Source organism: Phoenix dactylifera, chromosome 9 (assembly GCF_009389715.1).
Source record: "Phoenix dactylifera cultivar Barhee BC4 chromosome 9, palm_55x_up_171113_PBpolish2nd_filt_p, whole genome shotgun sequence".
Lineage (NCBI taxonomy): Eukaryota > Viridiplantae > Streptophyta > Magnoliopsida > Arecales > Arecaceae > Phoenix > Phoenix dactylifera.
In genome coordinates, this window is record NC_052400.1 from 9,891,450 (window position 1) to 9,904,804 (window position 13,355).

At 39.2% G+C, this 13,355-nt stretch overlaps 1 protein-coding gene across 7 annotated transcripts; it reads left to right on the forward strand.

The window, feature by feature from the left end:
* The first annotated feature begins 1,250 nt into the window (after positions 1-1,250).
* Positions 1,251-12,918, forward strand: LOC103709441 (pentatricopeptide repeat-containing protein At5g18390, mitochondrial). Of its 7 annotated transcripts, none has more exons than XM_026805547.2 (5): positions 1,251-2,867; positions 5,087-5,445; positions 10,062-10,327; positions 11,109-11,196; positions 12,716-12,918. In XM_026805547.2, exon 1 carries the CDS (start codon positions 1,322-1,324, stop codon positions 2,687-2,689), a length of 1,368 nt encoding a protein of 455 aa, XP_026661348.1. In that variant the 5' UTR covers positions 1,251-1,321; the 3' UTR covers positions 2,690-2,867; positions 5,087-5,445; positions 10,062-10,327; positions 11,109-11,196; positions 12,716-12,918. The 7 variants fall into 7 exon arrangements, with proteins under 7 accessions (XP_026661348.1, XP_026661349.1, XP_026661351.1 ...); XM_026805548.2 differs by lacking the exon at positions 12,716-12,918 and adding an exon at positions 11,313-12,700; XM_026805550.2 differs by lacking the exon at positions 12,716-12,918 and having other exon boundaries at positions 10,062-10,232; positions 11,109-12,702.
* Positions 12,919-13,355: the final 437 nt, after the last annotated feature.

Here is a 13,355-nt window from a genome sequence, read left to right on the forward strand (position 1 = left end):
GGGTTTTGCTTTTTCTTTCTTCACAGTGGGTGAGGTGATGAACAGGGAAGAAAATAAGGAGGAAAGGGAGCGACCCTTCTTCTTCGGAGTACGTGCCGTGTGACGACCTTCCGTGCGTTCCGGCGTTTGCGGTGCAAATGATCTAGCAAAATACAGATGAGGAAAAGGCCGAAAAGGAATCGGCGGGGGTCCGTCCATAAACCGGATCCTTCGACTTCAGCAACAGAGGCAAAGTCAGCCCTGCTCTGATACCAAAGCTGATGCAGGACGGAAGTACGGATTGAAATACAGAGAGAAAGAGGAGAGGAAGAGGGGAAGAAGAAGGGAAAGAGGAGAAGAGGAGGAGGAAGAAGAAGACCAATTTTCATTCATTAATTCATTAAAAAAATTAAGCAAATGCTTGCCCTATATATGTAGGGCCACCAAATATCAAATAAGTCCCTATGAAGAAAACAACTCAAAAGAGGCCCTCAAAAGACAATATGCAAACTAATCCTACCCACATAAAATAAATAATAAAAATGACATCAATCAATCCAGCCACAACGAGAGTGGCTGGACCGTCTTCCTGCGACAACCATGATCCGGCAAAATAATCAGTCCAGTACTCGTGTCCGCACCAAGCAAAGCTGATGCAGGACGGAAGTACGGATTGAAATACAGAGAGAAAGAGGAGAGGAAGAGGGGAAGAAGAAGGGAAAGAGGAGAAGAGGAGGAGGAAGAAGAAGACCAATTTTCATTCATTAATTCATTAAAAAAATTAAGCAAATGCTTGCCCTATATATGTAGGGCCACCAAATATCAAATAAGTCCCTATGAAGAAAACAACTCAGAAGAGGCCCTCAAAAGACAATATGCAAACTAATCCTACCCACATAAAATAAATAATAAAAATGACATCAATCAATCCAGCCACAACGAGAGTGGCTGGACCGTCTTCCTGCGACAACCATGATCCGGCAAAATAATCAGTCCAGTACTCGTGTCCGCACCAATTATAAATATATAACTTTAACAATTTGACAGTATAATTTGAAAAAAAAAGTCCTATATTTACTCAAGAATAAACTGAATAATATAATATATCCGATTTTACCAAAAATTAGGAAAAAAAAGGTCCGTTTGATTTGTAATTTTTTTAAAATGTTATAAATCACTGAATCGTACGCAATTATTTCCTGAAACGGAAAAGGAGCAGGAATATTAATGTTCATATCAAATAAACCCGGCGACTCTTTTGCAGACTTTGCATATAGGACTTGGGGATGATGCGCCCGGTTCCGGTAGCTTCCTCTGCACTTCATTCCTAGCAGCCAACCAAATGCTCCGCTCACTCTCCGGTCCGCTCCTCTCCCTCCGCGGGCGCCCGTCCTCCTCCCTCCTCCTCCGCCCCCTCTCCACCGCCTTCGCGCCTCCGCGCCGCCACCCGACGGCGAACGACGCCTACTTCGCCGTGGTCCACCACATCGCCGGCATCGTTCGGCGCGACTTCTACCTGGAGCGCACCCTGAACCGCCTCCGCCTCCCCCCTCCCACCCCGGACCTCGTCCTCCGCGTCATTCGCGCCGCTGCCCCCGCCGCCCCCCTCCCCGCCCTCCGCTTCTTCTCCTGGGCCCGCTCCCGCCCCTCCTACCGCCCCTCCGCCGCCGAGTTCGACGCACTCCTCCTCCCCCTCGCTCGCGCCCGCCTGTGGCCCCACCTCTGGTCCCTCGCCGCCGACATGCGATCTCTCTCCCTCCCTCTTTCCCCGGACTCGTTCGCCGCCGTCATCGACGCCTACGGCCGCGCCGCCCTTCCCGACCTAGCTGTCGAGGTCTTCAACCGCCTCCCCCGCTTCTCCTGCCCCCAGACCACCCTCGTCTACAACGCCCTCCTCTCCGCCCTCTGCCACGCTGGCAACTTCCACGGCGCCTACGCCCTCCTCCGCCGCATGGCCCGCAAGAACGTGCCACCCGACCGCCAGACCTTCGCCGTCCTCGTCGATGCATGGTGTGCCGCCGGCAAGCTCCGCGAAGCCCAGGACATGCTCGAGGAAATGTCCCAGAGAGGCTTCAAGCCCCCCGTCCGCGGCCGCGACCTCCTCATCGACGGCCTCGTTCGCGCTGGCTATCTCGAGTCTGCCAAGGGAATGGTCCGCCGGATGACGAAAGAAGGAATCTTGCCGGATGTTTCCACCTTTAATTCCCTCCTGGAGGCTCTCTGCAAATCGGGTGAGGTCGATTTCTGCGTGGGGCTTCTCCAGGATGCGAACGATTTGGGACTCTGCCCGGATGTCTCTACGTACAAGATCCTGATCCCGGCCGTCTCGAAGATGGGCAAGATCGAGGAGGCTTTTAGGCTATTCTATAATGCAGTAGATGATGGGCACAAGCCGTTCCCGAGCTTGTATGCAGCGATTATCAAGGCCATGTGCAAGGCAGGGAGGTTTGCTGATGCATTTTGCTTTTTCAGTGATATGAAGGTGAAGGGGCACCCACCGAACCGGCCAGTGTACACAATGCTGGTAAAGATGTGCGTGAGGGGAGGGAGGTATGTCGAGGCCGCCAATTATCTGGTGGAGATGACAGAGATGGGACTGGTGCCGAGGCCACAGAGCTTTGATATGGTGGTTGATGGGTTAAAGCATTGTGGGAAGCATGACCTTGCAAAGAGGATGGAGCACTTGGAGGTCTCGCTTAGGGGTGACTGACTTTTGATTGTGATTGGGATTTGTTTATTCAAGCAAAGAAAATTACAATTTACCAAGGAATCCTTTCATTTATATGGTTAATCTGATGAGCCTGGTATCTCATGCTGCATTCCTGCCAGCATCTGTGATGCAATACTTCATCTGCAAATGGCGGGTTACTTTTCACTAATCTGTTTAGGTAAGAGCTGCACACCCCCCCCCCCCCCCCCCCCCCCCTCTTCTCTTTTTTTCGAACCCCAGTACATCCTCTTGTACTTTCACTATGCAAATTTTCATTGAGTAATGTAGATGTTATTCCTTGACTAGGATCAAGCACCATAAACTTGATCCAATGAGTGTATACTATATTGGTAGATAAAATTTTATATTTCAACCTTGACTAAGATCAGGTGTTTGTAAGGGGCCAATTGCTCATGATACCATAATACTTGTTATCATTTTCAATTTTAAGGGGTATTTATAATTCTTGAGTTATCACATGGTATCTAAGTGATCCCAAGGTCACAATGTATGTGTGCTCCAAAATCTTTAGTTTTACGTATCTCCCTTATTAATCAGTTCATCTCCCTTGCTAAACAATGTATACAAGAAGATACAAAGTGATCATAAAAGGGAAGGAGAAGATTATAGGGATGAAAAAAGAGGGAGGAAAGGTGTGAAATACCATAATCATAAAGATCTGCAGAAAAATCAACCTAGAGCATAAACTTTTTAGTCAACTTGGAGATATTGCAAAACTCTTCCTTCACAACCATGCAATGCTCCTTATAAAAGGAAGAAGAGGGTAACAAGAAAAAAATTTAGAGCATTGCATTTAAATCTATTCCTACTTGACCCAAAACCTATGTCTAAAATTGTGTGCTTCGCCAAGAGGAGTACATGTGTATGACTTGAATGAGCACAAATTATGAGGTTTCACTTATATAAACAGACCTAAATTTGTTTACGGTAAGTGCTGTGAACATGCTAATTTCATCAATATGTATTCTGTTTCCGTACCCTTCCCATTCTGACTCTGATGTATATGATTTTGGATGTGCTAGGAAGGTTACTCTAAGGGCTTTTCAATGATATTAAGATCATCTTTAAGGATACTTGTTATTTTTTGGAAAACATTTTCCTTTTTTATAGTTTTCCGAACAATCATACCCTAAATGCAAAACGTGCTTTTCTTGGTAAAGCAATCTTTTGATAATTATTTTGAGGATAGACTGCACCATGCTTTAATAACTGGTCCCAAGATTTAAACCACCCCTTCCACTGCACCATGCTTTTATTTTGCTTAAAGGTAGATTACATCATAAGCTTTGTTGCATAGAACTCATCCTTGAGCCAATTGATCTTTTTAAGTTAGTCACATGTTGATGCCTGATGTGAGGGTTTTCGAAGGTTCAGTTTTTTTGGAAAGCAGGAACTACAAAGGACTTTGTTGAACCAAGTTGTTGATGCCCAATTTGCTTGTATTTGGTGCACTCTATAAGTCCATATGATGAAGGTTGTTACACATGCATGTAACTTGGATGATACTATTGTTCTTTTGTGCCAAGTCACTTGCATTAGCTTCAAGTATGACTATTCAAGGAGAATATGTGTAGAATTTGGGAGAAAGGTTAGACTTAAGTGCCACTAATACAAGACTTGCCAACCTCTATGAGGTTTTGCAACTGTTTGTCAAGAAGAATATATGCAGCACTTACAAGGAATGTAGGATTTAAGCATTGATGGCATAGGATGTGCCAAACAATGGCTCGCATGACATGAAATGTGCTATGCTGTGCTAACATGCATTCATGCCATGCTAAAACATTTTCTTTTAAAGGTGAAGTTAAGAGCCTTTTTTTAAATTTTAAATAGGACTTAATTGGTGCCTTGCCAACCCAATGCCTCGAGTTGATATTAGCCTGACACGAGCCAACAGTTGATATCATAGTTAGAACATACCTAATGTCAATAGAGAATAGAAAACTTAGTTCAACAATATGATGTGACCATTGTCTTGTCCTTGGCACCTAACTTTGATAGCTTTGAGGAGTTTAAAGATACAAAATTTTGGCAAAGTTAATTTGACAATAAATTCAATTGGTTGCGGTATTTCTCAACAAATGATTATTATTTGCCAAATAGCATGCTTCTCAACAATAAAGGAAATTAATGCATAATATACTCTGTTTGATGTCCCTGATCCAATTTTTTCTTCTATGCATGAATTATCGAACTTAAGTGATTAAACATCATACCCCTCAACCTTATAACAACTCATCGGCTCTCCCTCAAAGCCTTTTTGTGGAAGCTTTTCATTGACTTGTAGTAATCTTTGTCTTATCTATGGACACTCAGTTTTATGCCTGATTTTGTGATAACTAAAGCATCATAAGGTCAAACACTTCTCCTTTTCAGCTTTTTTGGTGATATGAAGGTGAAAGGGCACTAACTAGACCAACCGATGTACACAATGTTGGTGAAAGGTGGGCATGCAGGGAGGAAGGTATGGTGGCGGATGGGTTGAAGAATTGCTGAAGCATGATCTTGCAAGGGGGGTGAAGCAGTAGGAGGTCTTGCTGCAGGGAAACTGACTACTGACTGATTGTTGAATGGGATTTGTTTATATGAGTAAAGAAAATTATAATTTGCTAGGAAATTCTTTCATCTATAAGGTTACTCTGATGAGGCTGGCATCTCATGCTGTGTTCTTGGCATCACTTGTGATGCAAAACTTCATCTACACTTGATGGGTTACCTTCTCCAGATCTGTTCAGGTAGAATCTGCCCCTCATAACTATGTTGTCTTTATACTCTTCACCATGCATCTATGATTAGGTAATTAAGATCTTTTTCGTCGACTTATAGAACGTGACAAACTTGACTGCAGTTGTATTTTTTTCCCATGTTTCAAAAGGTTGAATTGTGCAAATTTCTAGCCCAATGAAGTAATGAATGATTAACCAATTGCTCATGCTTCTTACAGACATGTATTATCTTTTATTTCTTGTTTCTATTCCTTTAAAGAGACATAATCTCAAAAAAATCTAAAATACTTGTTATTGTTTTGAAATATTTATGAATTCTGGAGTTATCACATAGCATCTAAGTGATGCTAAGTTTACATTATACGCACCATCCTAAATAATTAAGTTTTGTGCATCTCATTGGTGCGATGTAGAATCAATTCCATTGTTTTTGAAGTGAATTGTCCAGCTCCCATACGAAGTGCTGTAAAGAAGAAGAGACTAAATTGTTTAAAGTGAGAAAGAGGCATAAAAAGAGGGAGGAAAAGTGCGAGACACCAGAGCTGTAAAAGATGTGGAAAAATCTATCTGGAGCCTAAGTTTTGGTCAACTTAGATATTAATGTCAAAACTCTACTTTTACAACCATGCGATGCTTCTTTGAGAGAACCAGATATGTGTGACCTGAACAAGCAAGAGTGAAAAGTTGTCCCAATGAACAGACTTACTTTTGTGTATAATGACCAATATTAACAAGCTAATTTCATCATAATTGGTGTTATTTCATTATCTTTCTCATTTGGACTCCAATCTGAATGATTTCAGATGCGCTGGAAACATATTCCATGTATGTTTACAAGTGATACTAGGCTTGTCTTTAAATTCAAATATTTGTGAAGCAATCTTTAAACAAATATTATCCAAGGACGCTGCTGCATCTTTTCCTAAACTGGTTTCAAGGGCTGCTTACCCTTTCAGCTACACCATGCCTTTATCTTTCTTGGATACAGATTGCATCATATACTTGCTGCACAGGATTCATCCTTGAGCAACTTAGCTTTATGAAGCTAGTCACATGTTAATTTCTAAGATAATCATTTACTTCCCCATAATTGTAGAATTCATAATATACTCTCTTTGCTGGCCCTCACTAAATTTTAACTTGTATGGCATGAATAGTTGAATTTAAGTGATTCATCCTCATTCACCTCAATAAAGTAAGACCTATTTGGAAGCTTTCCCTTGACATGCAGTGACAACCATTATATTATGGACACTCAAAATTTTATGCCTCCTTTCACTATAATGAAAGCATCACTTGTTCAAGTACTTGCCGTTTTGAACTTGGACTTCAGTGACTGTTTTAGGAGGAGTCAGGGTAGATGGTGTGGGACATCAATGTAGGTTTTCTTCAATGACATCTATTGTATTTGTCTTGAAATTTTCTAGAAACATGATAAACATTTTTTATGTTTGAAACTCAAAATATGAAGTTTTCTCATGTGGTATCTGATTGTATTAAAAGCCTGTTCAAGTTAAGAACCTTAAAATATATTTAGATTAAGATGATTCTTAATTCATCAATGTCACACAAGTCTTTTCCATCAAATATGGGGTTGTCTACAGAGCATGACTCAAATTTGAGAAGGTTTAATAGGTTGAACAGGTTTTATAGCCAATTGTCGACTGGATGTCAACACGATAGAAAATATTGTCAAATTCCCAGCCATAGCAAATCTAGGCAAGAGAGTGGGTTGTCATGTATATGGCCAGTTGGTGGTTAGGGAGATCTACTCTATCAGTCAGTTTAATTTTCATGCAACCAAGGAGCAACCCTTCAAAATTCCTTTGGACTTGCAAAAGGCCTAGAAGAAGGGGGAAGATGATAATTTTTGATGAAGTTGTTTTCATCTCAAAAGCACATATAAGCTAAAGAACCAAATGAAAAGCAGCCTCATAGAAATGATCTCTAGTTAAATTCAAAAAATACCACACTAATTGCAGCAAGAGTATAACGAAGACAAAATGTTTGATCTTGTTGACAACATTCTTGCCTTGCTTGAGCTGGATTTATGGCTCCTCTGCTGATCCTTCTATTAAGCGCTAAATTTAGAATCAGTACAGGGATTTCCTTCTCCTTTATCATGACTTCTGCCCATTTTATGCTTGGTCTTCCTTTTTCCATCCATTCAATACATACCTGAGCACTCTCTTATTTGGAGCATCCCTATCGTTCTAGAACCTGAACACACCATTTCCATCATTGTCCCATCACTTTGCTCTTGGTGGATCTCTTATGCTTCCTTGTTTCTCATCCTGTTTTTCCTAATTTTGTTGCATCCACCAGAATATCCTCATGCCTGCACATAATTAAAAATAAAAAAATAAAAAATAGAAAAGCATGTAGAAAAGAAAAAAATATAAAAAAATAATTATCTTATTTTTCAAAAAAATAGAAACTTACATCAAAGTATTGAGAAAACATGCAGAGAAAGATTTTAGGAGAAATGATGTCATATCTTTAGGGAGTAGAATTTTTTTATTATTATTATATTATTACAATAATCCTAGATCACACTATACGCTAACCTTAAGCAAACAAGCTTTACCCCATTTCTGTGAGGTATGCCTGATTAATCAAGATATGATCCTTCAAGATTTGAAAACCTGCTGTCTGTAGCTTTTTGAGTTAATTGTGTTTCAATTCTCTGTGGATAGGTACTTCAATTCTTATGAAAACAACTTTGACCAATGGAGGGACTTGCCATGAATCCCATTAACCTCATTGGCAGATAGAAGGCCTTCTACTTTACCACTTATTTAGTGTTAGCTTATTGCTCTAGGTAGCCACTCTCTGAGGCTCCTCCAGACCTGAAAAGAGTACAAACAGAGAGGCACCAGAAAAGTTTGATGTCGGGATTCGCAATTATCTGTTTGGCACAAATTTTAAGACTAATAGCGAATATATCCTCATCAATTACTGCATTATGCTTGAAGTTGGAATTTGTAGAAATGCCTGATTGGTATTAGATAAAAACATATTAACCCAAAGAAAACTCTTAACAATGTCATACTTATGAACTAGAGGAAAGAGCCTGCATTTTCAATAAAAATCATATGGCAAGTCAACCGTTGCATGGTCGATGTTCATAATTCCTTTTTTACTTCCCTCTGTTATGGTGTTTACTGGAAGTTCTCTGAAAATTATAATTAAAATCCCCAACATAATGAAAGGATCCACTATTTAAAAATAAAAAAGAAAACATGGGTCATGAAAGCAAAAGTTGTTTGTGCCAAAAAAAGGAATGGAGCAAACTATTTTTGGGGAAAATTAGTTGTTTTCTTTTAGGCAAAATAGACTGAAGATATATTTAGAAAGAAGAAATTGAAGAGCTCAGATTTTGAGAAAATTTATGATCCTATCATATGAAGAGATAGAACCAAAGACGTGCTTATTGCAAAAAGACCCATAATAGCAGCAAACAAGTTACCTCCCAAGGTAGCAGAATGAGAAGTAACACAAAATAAAAGAGATTCGGATGATATTCTTCATAGATACCATAGATATTCTTTTCTTCAAACAAGCTTTCCCTCCATCATTTTTTTGTCATGATGATATCGGACATAAAGTGTATAAGAAATGAAAGGCTGAAAGGAGGAGGATTGGCTTGAATCTGATTAGCGTGGAGGATGGTATCTGAGTAATGTGCAGATAGGGGTTCTGGTTTAGGGTTGTTGGATAAGAGCTGGGGGACGGCGGAGGGGAGAAAGGAGAGAGGAAAGGGTGGAGGTGGTGTTGGCAATAGTGTTAATAGAGAGGAGGGTGGGATCTAGGTAGTGTGGATGAAGGGGATCGGATTTAGAGATAGTGAAGAGGAGGGGGAGGGTGCAGGGTGGATAGAAGGTGGTGATGTTGATGGCAATGACAATAACAGGGGAGGGTTGGGATCCAGATGGTTTAGAGAAAGGGGATCCAGGAATTGGGGTGGGAGGAGTTCCAGTTTAAATCTCAACTTCCTTGTTTTTCTATAAAAAGTAAAAGCAAAATTTTCTTATATTCACTTACTGGAAAAACCATGAAAGTTTTTAAAAACAGAATACCAAAATAGTAGTACCATACATGTTTTTTGTGTTGATTTTTCATATTTTTGTTTTGAGGAAAAAAAACATGAAAAAGAAAAAGCAATGCCAAACATTTGCCTTGTCCTTGGGGCCTCGTTGGACATGTGCTTGACATGCCCATATGGTTTGACTTAGTTGTTCACCAGTTCTTCGTTAACTACAAGCTGTTGTAATATGTTCTGTTAGCTGACTTGTAGCACCAAGACCAGGATGAATGGCAGTTCAGGTGATCAGAAATATGATTTTGTTCATAATATCTTGTACTTTTACAGACTTTTATATTAAAGTTAACTAAAAGGGATGATCACTATGACAAAGAAACACATTTGAGATTAAGAATTCCATGGAAAATGTACATGGTATTCTTTATAGATTTTCTTACAGACATCTAGTTTCACTAAAGATGGTTGTTGTAATGAAAGATCATTTATACTTTTACAGTAGTTCATTGACAAGTTTGACATCATTGTATTCTTTATTTCTGATTTCTTTATTGACTGGTTACTCTCTTGTTTGTAAGTTCAGTTTGAGGTGTCAAGTTGGTGGAGAATGGTGGGCAACTAACACATACTATTACACATTACTGGCCATTGGGAGATCCAGAGTTCTTTGATAATGCATCGAGCATGGAAGATCAAAGCAGGCCACTGCCGAGATGAAACCAAGCTGATTCACAAGTTTTAACTTGCACATACGGTCAGTACTGAACTAGCACAGAAGTTCCAGATGAGAGCTACTCTGGTCAGACAGAAAGGCTAGTTGATTTGGTTGCTGATATGAACATTTCATTGGTAAATTTGATAGTTCTGTTGGTGATTCTAATATGGATGACTGTGTTTCTGGCCTCATGTAGTGGATAGGAGATCTTACTGTGGGACTGTATTCACTTCCCTCCAAGTCCCCTAAGGAATAATTATTCAGCCTTTTTTAAGCTTTATTTATTATTAAAGCTGGATACGATTCTGGTTTGTGCAAGAAAGATGTTCAAATGAATTATGTCAGGTCATCTCTTTCTTATTATGAGAAAATGCAGCGTAAAGATTATTATTATTATTATTTTTGAATCAGATGCTGTTCGACCTAATAACATTTCAAAAGTTGCCAATTTCTGAGAATCTAACAGTGATTGAATCTTGGAAGCAGGGCAGTCCTATTATTTCAAAGCATAGTTACAGTCTCTTCAATACACATTCTGTAGCATTATAATCATAGGTTTATTTCAACAGTCTTCATCATATCTAGGAAGTAGCGACCTTGATATATTCTAACAAATAATTTGTTATTTTGAATTACTTCCATCATTATATAGCTAGATGTTGCACGATATGACTTGAAATATAGCAGACAAACCTGCTATCAAATTTCAATTCATATTTATGTTCTAAAGTCTTCATAAATTTTTTGTATGTGGATGATAATTATTTGCCTGCTGCTGCCTTTACATGTAGATGCATATGATATCGGCATATCCTGTTATAAATTTTAATAAATGTTTGCTGGAGTTATGCTTCTTGTGGTTTTCCTTACAGTGCATTGCCATTTTATAATTAAGAAAAAAATTCATGTAACCAGATGGATAGCTCTGGTCCTGGAGCAGGCTGGAGGATTGCGCGTTTGTTGAAGTCCAGAAGTGGGGCAGCAGCTGTCTTCGCTGCTTCAGGTTTGCATCTTTGGGCTCCCTGATTTTAAGCATTAGAAAAAGACATCCCCAGGCCCCCAATCTCTTTACCTATGCTAACTAATTTGAATTGATTTTGATGGTCCTGCGCATTGTAGGAGGAGATACTTATTGGAAACAAGTAACTGTATGTATAGCATTTCGTTCAGGGATCCGAGAAAGTTGTAGTAATGTTAGATAGAACCTAGATGGATAACGAAAGTTGCAGTGACACATTTTTTTTATCCGGACAAGATGATGCTGGATTTATTGTAGAGGATGAAATATGAATTCACACTGTAAGAGTAACAAACAAGTCGTACCAAAAGTAGAATTCTTCTGAATCATAAATAGTTACCAGGAGAGTGCTATGACAAGTTATGAAATATTGATAGCTCAATAAACTCTCTTTTGATCTTGGAGCTGCAAATAGGTTAGGGTGTAGATTTCTCAAACTGAATAAATGGATGTGCAACTCGATCATAATTGGGCTTAACTAAGTTGTTCTTTGAGGGCACAGGTTCGGCTTGATTACTTTTTCCAGGACAATGTCTGGCATGTTATAGAGCCTGCCTAGCCCAAAGACTATACCAAAAATAATGTATTGTTCTATATAAATGTTGCAGCAGGAGCTGGAGTAGCAGTAGGGCAGTACGATACAACACGCTTTATTGCTAATCCTCTATTTTACCTGAAACTACATGTTTTCATCATTGTCCAAAGCAATGGTCCTGCAGCCATTGCGGTCTAAGATTGTAGATTGTTGCATCATAAAAGGTGCATTAGGTGGTGTTTTTGTCGTTGTGAGTTGAGCTAGAACTCAATCATGAGGGTTAAAGCTCAAATCTTTTATGGTGCAAGTAACATAATCAATCGACCAAATTGAAAACCCGTAAAATCATGATGGACACTATTTGAAATGCTTAGAACAAGTTAAAATAAACATTTCTTAATATGGGTTGAATGCACAGGAAGAAACCTTCAGAACAATCAATCTTAAGTCAACATTGATATTTTAAAGTCTAAATCTGAACGGTGCATAATTTAATTTGCAGCAGTAGGATTCAAGTTCTATTCCTTATTATCTACATCGTTGTGTCGAAGATATGATTAAAAGTTTTCAAGCTATAACTGGGATAAAATAATTTAGAAATACATTTTGCTCACTTGTGACATTAAAATTGTGCAGTTAGAAATCAATCCAGTTCCTCTCAGTTCCATTTTACTAATAAAGCCTGATTTGAATTTCTGGGCGGGCTCACGGGCCCAAAATCTAAGCTTGCCTCTACGGCTGTGCCTCACTCTTTCAACATTTAAATGACCTTTACTTCATAGCAAAATTATAGATAATGAGGGCAAAATAATGGCTTTATTTGATAAAATTGCTGTTTATATGATTATGTTATTTCTATGTATTTGACAAAATTGTGTGTTCATCTGTATTTTTGCATTTACTATAATACAATGACCACTTATAACTGTTTCATAAAACCATAATGACATGTTTCTATATCTTCTGCAGAAGGGTCACACACATAAGAAACAAATTATGTACAGTGGTATTATGAAAGGCCAAAAAAAAGGAGTCAAAAAACTAAGAGAGAGAGAGAGAGAGAGACCTTGCAGAGCTCGTTTTATGTATGAAGAGATTAGATAAAAGCCGTGACATGTTTTCACAATTTGTTATACAAATAAACAGTCTCATGTACCAAGTAATAAAACGAGCATTGCTGAACACAATATTTGATGCAATTACGGGCTTGGGAACAGTTGGTCCTCATGGAATTACGAGCTTAATGAAAGGTTTGCAGGCTGGCTTACCCACAAGCCTTCAGCAGCGAAACCTTGACTACCAAGTGCAGCTAGCTGGTTTTAACGTTAAGAAAATGATGTCGGTAGAGTTGTCAAAGGGTGGACTAATAGTCTAAAAAATATGGTTCACAAGGAATACCGTGTTGCAGCCATGGAACATCCAATGGGAAGAAAACTAAATTGCCAAGTCAAGAGTAATTTAAAGGGGAAAAAAAATGCCATCAAGTTCTTAACTTCTTGCGGATGATCCCTCTGTTCTTGTTGATCTCTCGAAAGATGTTGCTATCACCCATTTATGCACGCTATTACTTTAAAGAGATTTCGCACAGAATGTCAATTGATTCCATTGG

Bases quoted from the DNA above. Each gene is read 5' to 3' on its own strand.
- LOC103709441 (XM_026805547.2), top strand. From the start codon at position 1,322: ATGCTCCGCTCACTCTCCGGTCCGCTCCTCTCCCTCCGCGGGCGCCCG.